This window comes from Oncorhynchus tshawytscha, linkage group LG04 (assembly GCF_018296145.1).
Source record: "Oncorhynchus tshawytscha isolate Ot180627B linkage group LG04, Otsh_v2.0, whole genome shotgun sequence".
In the NCBI taxonomy this organism is placed as follows: Eukaryota; Metazoa; Chordata; class Actinopteri; order Salmoniformes; family Salmonidae; genus Oncorhynchus; species Oncorhynchus tshawytscha.
In genome coordinates this window covers 44328117-44338389 of record NC_056432.1, presented here as the reverse complement: position 1 = coordinate 44338389, position 10273 = coordinate 44328117, and the positions used below count along the sequence as shown (strand labels likewise).

The 10273-nt window shown below is 41.1% G+C and overlaps 1 protein-coding gene across 2 annotated transcripts in view; it reads left to right on the top strand.

Moving 5' to 3' along the window:
* The first annotated feature begins 6137 nt into the window (after positions 1 to 6137).
* Positions 6138 to 10273, top strand: part of LOC112249724 (calcium-binding protein 7) — a 66323-nt gene continuing 62187 nt past the window's right edge. The window contains exons 1-2 of one of the 2 annotated variants that reach the window (XM_024419499.2): positions 6138 to 6629; positions 6998 to 7237. In XM_024419499.2, the coding sequence (XP_024275267.1) occupies positions 7126 to 7237 (112 nt within the window). In that variant the 5' untranslated portion in view covers positions 6138 to 6629; positions 6998 to 7125. Of the gene's footprint in view, positions 6630 to 6843; positions 7238 to 10273 lie in introns of those variants that run through there. The other variant, XM_024419500.2, reaches the window with a different exon arrangement.

The window sequence follows — 10273 nt, the reverse complement described above, 5'->3', positions numbered from 1 at the left end:
CACCAACAAAAACAAAACACTCACTGATGCTTCAAATTGTGTGTCAGCATTCTGTGAGGACAGACACTGGGAGACGAGAAGCAAGTACAGGGAGTGACCATTTAATAAATAACCGACATGAAACAGACAAGGACAGCGTTTGGACAGGGGAAACATAACGACAATAATGCTGACACGGGGATCAAACTGAGGAACAGACAGATATAAGAGGAGCAATCAACAAAGTAATTGTGTCCAGGTGACTCCAAACAAGGGCTGGTTCACATAACGATGGAGACAACTGTGCGTCATGATGGGCAGCCTGGCGCCCTCGAGAGCTAGGGAGGGGGAGCGGGCGCAGGCGTGACACAAACACAATTTTTTCCAAAAGTTTACTAAGGGTTGGTAACAGGCTGATTGGTCGGCTATTTGAGCCAGAAAATATGTAACCCGATTCAGGAAACTAGAAGTATGTCGCATGTCACAAAATGTATTTTTATCAAAATACATTTTGGGGCCTTCTCAAACATGTGAACTTTCATGTGCCTTAATAACCAAAAAGTATGCCATCTGTAAATATGAATACAATTGTTAATTAAATTACGAGCCTTGTGGGTAAAGCCACAGAAAAAGCAAGCAACCTTCCCACCAGTCATGATTGGCTGCAATAATGAGTGGGCTGGCCAGAGAGATGTATTCTGATTGGTCTGCCATATTCAAGGCTTCTGTCTATTTGAGCTTGTCGGTATGTGTTGGTAATTCTGTCAAGCACGGCTTTTTTTAATGTATTGTGTAGTGGAGCTTCATAAGTGTTGCTCTCCACTTTCTGGAGGATCAAGGTTTGAAATCAGTGGAATTAGAGTATGATTGCTAAAGAGATGGAGAAAACACCTGTCTCTGGATTACATCTTCAAGCTAAGGGCAACCGTGGTATGGCATTCCTGACAAGGAGACATCATCATCATGCATGAGGATGTATACAGGTAAGATAGTATAGCGTTAGCAGCTACTTTTTCAGGTATTGGACAGAAAGTGTTTTCATTTAAAGCTAAAGGGTCCTGTTAGCTAGCTAGCTAACGTTTGCTGGCTAGCGCCCTAGCTGACGTTATTATTTGTTTCCCAGAGTCGTTTGCTTTTCTAATTAGAGCCTAATGTTAGCTAGCTAACATTGGACCTGGTTGGTTAGCTCCCAGCACTGTGGCATTGTTGGCATGTTGTTCAATGTTGTTTAACTAGCTAACGTTAGCTGGCTGGCTCATTAGCTAACGTTACGTGACGTGTGTGATCTAAAATGTTGTTTACCTAGCCAGGTGTCCCTAGTTTACCTAGTTAGCTAGCTGTATGTCTTAAGCTAAAGTGTACTGTTATCTAGCTAGCTAACTTTAGTTGGCTGGCTCCCTAGCGGACGTTGTTATTTGTTTCCCAGTGCTGTTTGTTTTCTAGTTAGAGCCTAATGTTAGGCATTGTTGGTACTTTGTTCATTGTTGTTTAATAACTAGCTAATGTTAGCTGGCTGGCTTGTTAGCTAATTTTAAGTGACGTGTGTACAACACCCGTTGAATATGGCCATTGTCAGTAAACATCTGCAAAAAGCATAATGAAATTGTTGCCAGCAGAGCTGGTTAGGCTGTTTTCATGTTGTCCAGAGGTAAACAAATCACCGGCCAGAGCATCAAGTGTGTACTCAGAGAGCGAAACGAGATGGGTGGGGATAAACTTAAAAGAGTGTGAACGATGCTAAATGGGTGTAGACAAAGAAGAGCTTTTCACTAGATACTAAAACATTCAAAGGTGATTTTCTCAAAAGTGAGTTTACAAGTTGATCAAATTTCAAAGCAGAATTACTTTCCCATTGTTCATCAAATGCAGTGTATGATGAGTGCAGTGTATGAGTCTCAACTTTTATCCAATGTAAAAAAACACAATTTCACAATTTGCTACATAAGCCGAATCCAGGTGTTGATCCACATATGGCAAATAGGAGTGGCAATGTCGTCCGGTATAATCCTTAGTCATTTTCCATCCAAGTTGTCAAACCCCGGTGGCTTGTCATTGTTAGTAGACAACAATCATTTTTTCACCTCTTCCTCACTCACTTTACGGATTTGAACATTTCAATGCTTGTCTTCCATAATTAGGTCAGATATACTTGGATGTGTAGTGTCAGCGTTTGTTGCTGACATGTCATGCCTATGTTTGCTAATCTTTCCAATGAAAATCTGATTCAAAGAATGGTGGAGCTGAGTACTGGATACTGCTTTCAAGAACATTTCTGCAGCATTAGTAAAGATGTGATCAATACATGTTGATGATTTAATTCCTGTGCTGTTTGTAACTAGCCTGGTAGGTTGACTGATATTTTCTGGGTGATTTAAATATTTACTAGCTTTCATCAAGCTACTCACTCAAGAAAAAACTTCAAACTGTAACCAGTGCCTGCAACCTGTTGATATCAAATACATTATCAAGCATTTCACACATGTTATTCAGTTACTTACTGTTAGCACTTGGTGGTTTTTGGCAGTTTTCCACAAAAAAATGGGCTTTACGTGAGTCAGATGAACCTGTAGCCATATTACTTCAACAGTATTTAACATGAGATCATCTCTAAGCTTAACAGGAATGTGGTTCTGAATATAAACAACAACACCTCCACCATTGGCATTTGTCACGCCCTGGTCTTAGTATTTTGTGTTTTCTTTATTTATTTGGTCAGGCCAGGGTGTGACATGGGTTTATTTTGTGGTGTGTTTGTGTATTGGGGTTTTTCGTAGGTTTTGGGATTGTGGCTTAGTGGGGTGTTCTAGCAAAGTCTATGGTTGCCTGAGGCGGTTCTCAATCAGAGGCAGGTGATTCTTGTTGTCTCTGATTGGGAACCATATTTAGGCAGCCATATTCTTTGAGCGTTTCATGGGTGATTGTTCCTGTCTTTGTGTTAGTTGTCACCAAATAGGCTGTATAGGTTTTCACGTTCCGTTTGTTGTTTTTGTATTGTTAGTTTTTTCTTCGTTATTAAACATGTATCTAACTTACCACGCTGCATTTTGGTCCGACTCTCCTTCAACAGAAGAAAACCGTAACAGCATTTCTGTCTTTTCTGTAAATGTTCTAAACTTGTGTTGCTACCACTGTATCATCAAAGGTATTATCTAAGTGAGTTTCAGAGATAGAAATGAATGTCATCTGTTACTAGCAATTTATTGATTTCATGAACCTTGTTCCTTAAGCTACATTTGTTAACGTGGCCTATTTTAAGCATGTTTCTTCTGGGATGCTTACTTGTTTTCATTGCTTTACTGGTAAGTTTAGCAGAAGTAAATATGCTCATGTTATTTACAGTGGACTTTCTACTAAGGCACACTGCCTCAGTGCTAACAGTATAAATCTGGTTCATAGGCACATGATTACTGCATACAATAGCTATAGGATCAGCAGAGGCATTCATGGCAGTTATAGGGACATAAATGAGGTTACTTACATTGTGTCTACCAACTCCACTGGTACAATGTACATTTGCTGAAGCATTATGGCAACTCAGCATCACAATGGTAGGGATTAACTGAGCTGGGCTTGGGTCATTGATAAGTCAATGTCTCAATTCAGCCTTATAATGCTGAGAAATGATCCAGGAACCCAAATGATTTTGGTGGATCCCATCCTCCTCATAAAATGTGTTACGTTTCCAAAAGTTATCGAAATTCTAAACAAGAGTTGCACACATTGAGCTTCAATAGTCACGTAGCCAGTTGTGAGGTGAAAGAATCCAGCCAAAACTTTCAATGTCATGATTTAGAGAGATCACAGGGCCAGATATTATGTTTTTTTTCATTACTTTCTAGCAGAGTGTCAATCAGCTCTTTAAAATCCAGTTTCAACTGTTTAGAGCTGCCCTTTATAATGTCATTAAAACCCACATGGACTACGATATAATCGATTTCCATGTCCTGAAGTAGTAAATTCAGGAGCAGCTTAGTAATGTGATATTCTCGAACTCCAGGATAGGACATTGTTTTTTCACCAGGAACGGTCACATTTCTTACCATGGAGCTGCCCAAAATCACGGCTGGCGAGAAAGTCGAGGAAATCCACCCACTCCCACACGTCACAGGATTCAGAGAACCGTTTATGGATGGGTGAGGCCTCCAACAGAGCGAGAAGCCCGGCTCGATCCAGAGCAGGGATGGAAGGTTGCCAACGTCGACTTCAAAATCGTAGGAGTAGACACTGCGGCGGGCAGGCACAGGTACAACCAGCGACGAAGGTACAGGAAGATCAGGCTCCAGGACGACGAAACTATTCGTTGTTTGTATCCGCTTGTTTCCCCAGTTTCTTACGTAGGCTGGCGACCTGCGTGATCAAGGAAGCCACCTCAAACCTATAATCCTCGGCAAGCAAGCTATGGACAAGGTATGACAGCAATCCATGCTTTGGTTTTATTTCCCTGACACTGTTTCCAAATGCTAACATTTTAGGATTTGTGGCACAAATCTCCTTCTAGCCACGGTTTTGATATTAGCATTTTTCACACATCATGTCCAAATGGTTAGTGGCGACAAATTTGGAAACAGGGCCATGAGAACTAAACCAAATCCTGTATTGCTGTCCCTAGACTGCTTATAGGGTAAGGAAAACAACATTTTATTTTGGAATTTGGGTGAACTATCCCTTTTTTAGAACTTCATGAAAAACACCTGTGACTTCAGTTACTTTAACTTTAAATGCCTGCCCTATTATTACACATTTATGTGGACTCCCCTTCAAATGAGTGGATTTGGCTATTTCAGCTACACCTGTTACTGACAGATGTATAAAATCAAGCACACAGCCATGCAATCTCCATAGACAAACATTGGCAGTAGAATGGCCTGTACTAAAGAGCTAGTGACTTTCAACATGGCACCATCATAGGATGCCACCTTTCCAACAAGTCAGTTCGTAAAATTTCTGCCATGCTAGAGCTGACCCGGTCAACTGTAAGTGTTATTATTGGAAACCTTTAGGAGCAACAACGGCTCAGCCACAAAGTGGTAGGCCACACAAGCTCACAAAATGGGACCACCAAGTGCTGTAGCACGTAATGCATATAAATCGTCTGTCCTCAGTTGCAACACTCGCTACCGAGTTCCAGTCTGCCTCTGGAAGTAACGTCAGCACAATAACTGTTCGTCTGGAGTGTCATAAAATGGGTTTCCATGGCCGACCAGCTGCACACAAGCCTAAGATCACCATGCGCAATGCCAAACGTCAGCAGGAGTGGTGTAAAGCTCCCCGTCATTGTACTCTGTAGCAGTGGAAACGCATTCTCTGGAGTGATGAATCACGCTTCACCATCTGGCTGTCTGACAGACGAATCTGGGTTTGGCAGATGCCAGGAGTGGGCTACCCGAGAGAATGCATAGTGCCAACTGTAAAGTTGGTGCAGGAGGAATAATGGTCTGGGGCTGCTTTTCATGGTTCGGGTTAGGCCCAGTGATGACAAATCTTAATGCTACAGCATACAATGATGTCCTAGACAATTATGTGCTTCCAACTTTGTGGAAACAGTTTGGGGAAGGACCTTTCCTGCTTCAGCATGACAAAGTCCATGTGCACAAAGCGAGGTTCATACAGAAATGGTTTGTTGAGATCGTTGTGGAAGAACTTGACTGGCCTGCAGAGAGAGCTAACCTCAACCCCCATCGAACACCTTTAGGATGAACTGGAACTCCGACTATGAGCCTTGTGGCTGCTCTTGTCCCTGTAGCAATGTTCATATATCTATTGGAAAGCCTTCCCAGAAGAGTGCAGGATGTTCAAGCAGCAAAGGGTGGACCAACTCCATATTCATATTCATGGTTTTGGAATGAGATGTTCGACAACCAGGTGTTTACATACTTTTGGTCCTGTTGGCATCACATTCAGTGGTTTCTGGTCAACAACCTCAATGGCACACATGGCTGTTCAGTGTTTAACATTTGGTGTGCAATTTAAGGTTTCAGATATAAAAGGTAAAATGTATTAATTTGAGAGGAGAGACGCCAGGGGATAAATCATCGGTATGCTATTGTGCCTCGTTGTCATTAATCACAGCTCTCGTTGTTTATGTGATACCAGTGGAGCACGTGTGACGCTACGGGATTTAGTTGCGCGCTGTGTGGAATTCAGGTTGAACGCGTAGAGAAAGATGCACACACAGTTGAGTCAGGGAACGGAGTGTGTGTGGACGGGTGTGTGAGAGAGCTGACTATACACAGGGTCCAGGGCTGCCGTTCACAAGAGTCCCTTACCTGTGCGGAACAAATAGTGAATTGGAGATGAAAAGGCGCCCCCGTGCCAATGACCAAAATAAGGGCGAGCGAGTGCTTAGGCTGAACGCATAGGCTATTTTAGTGAATGTTCTAACGATTTCTGAGACAGTTTTGAGTGAAGGTAAATTTGGACTCTTAATTCCTACTCTGTTAGTCTTTAATTTGTATTTTTCACCTGGATTTGTATCACTGTGTGATTTGTATCACTGAGTGCTCAATGGAAGAAGAAAATAACTTGCATCCAAGAGATCCAACAAGTGGCTGAATTAATATTATTTATCTGCATGAACGACTGGACAAAAACAACGGATTTAAGCATCGTTGAATTGTCTCATTGTCTTTGTCTGCCTCTCTTCTACCGCAGTGAGTTAGACCGCTTGTCTTTTTTATTTGCATATTGCGCTGAAAGCTCACTGGCAGTGTGTCTCAGCAGATGGAGTCGCCGTGATGTGTTTAGTTTTGTTCAGCTAATAGCAATTATACGTGTGGCAATATAGGCATGTTTCAAAAGTTGCCAATTAATTCCCTCAACCTAGGCTTGATCCATCTTGCAATGTCTGTAAACATAACTGTCAACTATCCAGATAAATAAAAACGATATACTGTGACAACGTCACGTCTATAAAAAATAATAATAATCTATTAGGCTTCTTAGTGTTCATTTACCAAAGAACGGGGGAGGAATTCACGGATATTCTCCTCTCTCCTGCCTCTCGATCCTGTGGCCACAGCGGTTCCTTCCTATCCATGGACTTGACCACCGCACCCTCTTTGAAAGTAAAGTTGTGAACGACTCTCTGAAGAACCACTCATATGAAGACCAGGTCACAGGTGGCAGCCCCAGACCGTCACCGCAGCCATGCCTATCATGCATCCAATCACCTCCAATTTGATGTACCGGGGCATCTGCACTATCCCGGACATGCTCGCCTACCGAGCCCCGGTCAACCTGCCCGAGGACGAGGTTGAAGGTGAGGATGAGACTTTACCTGTTATATAATCAGCTCTGTTTCGGTTACCAGCTCTGATGGTATTCTGTTGCCTAGTCAATATATAATCATGGCTCTTTCAATGTGTGAAAAAATGTCAGGGTAAGGCAGTTGTATTCACTATAGGCTAATTGGTGTGGCTCTCAGCGAGCGGTTTGAGTTCATTCAGACGAAGTCGCTGTCAGCGTTATCAGATTAAGCACCATGGACAGCGCCACTCAAAGCGTCTGCATTTCAAGCAGTCCCTCGCCTCACCGTGATAACAATGTGTGACACAGTTTAGACCACCCAACCACTGTAGATTGTCATTCACAGTTGTTTCGTTGCTTTTCTACCTCAACTTTATAATTTAATAAATTATGAAGCTATCAATTAATCAATTAATTTAATCATCAATCAGTGGGATAATTGTGTGTGGTTCGAGCTTCACCTGTTTGCAGGTGAAAGGGGAATTGTGAGAGGAGTGAGAATTGTGAGAGTAGTGAGATGTCCACATATTCAAAAGACAGTGCTATAAGCCTGTCCACTGAGTCCACATATTTTGTTTATTGGTGTGTAATAGTGCCTTATTGTGGACTTGCTTATCAGTGACTGACCAGTACTTGTTCTGGTAAGAAGGCAGTACTAGCATTGATACTGTCTCTCGAACAAAAAGGTTAGAGATGTGTGTTAATGTATGTATTTCTGCACCCCGGCACACGTTGCCCAATAGCAATAATGTATGTATCCATATAAATAGCACTTGAAATGTAAACCCCTGGTAGACACATAATCTGTATTACACAGAAACCCTGTAGATGAATCCTCTCAATGAGATAGAACACTCATGCGTACATTGTGACTGAAATCTCACACTGTAGTGGTGGAAATCACCTATTGTGTGAAGTTTCAATTTTTTTTATGTCAAGTGTACAAGTACAGTGAAATAGTACAGTCATTGTTTATTTCAAGGTACAGTATGTATTTAGTTTTGCTCTCTGATCTTTATTAGCCGATAGAACTTGCAGGATATCATGGTAGCCAATGTTTGTGGTAGCCATTATGCCTGGATTTACTGTTACTGTTGCTAGTAACGTTAGTAACCTTAGCACTCAGGTTAGCATGTGGCTAGCTATAGCTAACATTTCCCAATGAGAGCATTTTAGCCAGTTTTCTTATATTTACATTTAATGAATACCACGATGGTAAAGGTTTATCTTGACTTTGTGTAACAGTATGAGAAATGCTGATGTGCTGAACTGTTAATAAGTGATTTAATTCAAGGTTCTAGTGGTTCTAGTGGTTAGTTAGTAGGGGCAAGCCAGTAGGGGTGTAAAAGTGTCTATGCTAAAAGTGTGCGTGTTTTATAAGTGATACAGTTGAAGTAGGGAAGTTTACATACACCTTATCCAAATACATTTAAACTCAGTTTTTCACAATTCCTGACATTTAATCCAAATAAGAAATTCCCTGTTTTAGGTCAGTTAGGATCACTACTTTATTTTAAGAATGTGAAATGTCAGAATAAAAGAAAAGAGAATGATTTATTTCAGCTTTTATTTCTTTCATTACATTCTCAGTGGGTCAGAAGTTTTCAAACACTCAATTAGTATTGAATAGCATTGCATTTAAATTGCTTAACTTGAGTCAAACATTTCGGGTAGCCTTCCACAATCTTCCCACTGTCACGATCGTCGTCCTCCTCGTCTGAGGAGGAGTAGTTGGAAGGATCGGAGGACCAAAATGCAGCGTGGTATGTGCTCATCGTGAATTTAATGAACAGAGAACACTTGAACAAACTATGCAAAACAATAAACGAATAACGACCGTGAAGCTATAATAAGAACTGTGCTCACACAAGCAACTAACATAGACAATCACCCACAACCCACAATAACAAAACAGGCTACCTAAATATGGTTCCCAATCAGAGACAACGACTAACACTTGCCTCCGATTGAGAACCATATCAGGCCAAACACAGAAACAGACAAACTAGACATCCAACATAGAATGCCCACTCAGATCACACCCTGACCAAACAAAACATAGAAACATACAAAGCAAACTATGGTCAGGGTGTGACACCCATAATAAGTTGGGCGAATTTTGTCCCATTCCTCCTGACAGAGCTGGTGTAACTGAGTCAGGTTTGTAGGTCTGCTTGCTTGCACACACTTTTTCAGTTCTGCCCACAAATTTTCTATAGGATTGAGGTCAGGGCTTTGTGATGGCCACTCCAATACCTTGACCTCGTTGTCCTTAAGCCATTTTGCCACAACTTTGGAAGTATGCTTGGGGTCATTGTCCATTTGGAAGACCCTTTTGCGACCAAGCTTTAACTTCCTGACTGATATCTTGAGATGTTGCTTCAATATATCCACATCATTTTCCCTCCCCATGATGCCATCTATTTTGTGAAGTGCACCAGACAACATGATGCTACCACCCCCATGCTTCACGGTTGGGATGATGTTCTTCGGCTTGCAAGCATCCCCCTTTTCCTCCAAACAAAACAATGGTCATTATTAACAGGTCTATTTTTGCTTCATCAAACCAGAGGACATTTCTCCAAAAAGTATTTCTCCAAAAATGCATCCACAAGTACACCTCCAATTGACACAAATGATGTCAATTAGCCCATCAGAAGCTTCTAAATCCATTACATAATTTTATGGAATTTTCCAAGCTGTTGAAAGGCACAGTCAACTTCTGACCCATTGGAATTGTGATACAGTGAATTTTAAGTGAAATTATCTGTTTGTAAACAATTGTTAGAAAAGCTACTTGTGTCATGCACAAAGTAGATGTCCTACCCGACTTGTCAAAACTATAGTTTGTTAATTTAACTATTTAGAGTTTTAATTTAACTCTTTAATAATCACTAAAAATGTTACACTGAAAAATCTACACTAATTAACATTGGTGAATGTATGTATGTTAATGTTATGTTGCCTATTGTTTTTGTCTATGTACATTTTTGGTTTATTGCGAGAAAAAAAGTGAAATAAAAAATATAAAAAAATTAGAATAAGTCAT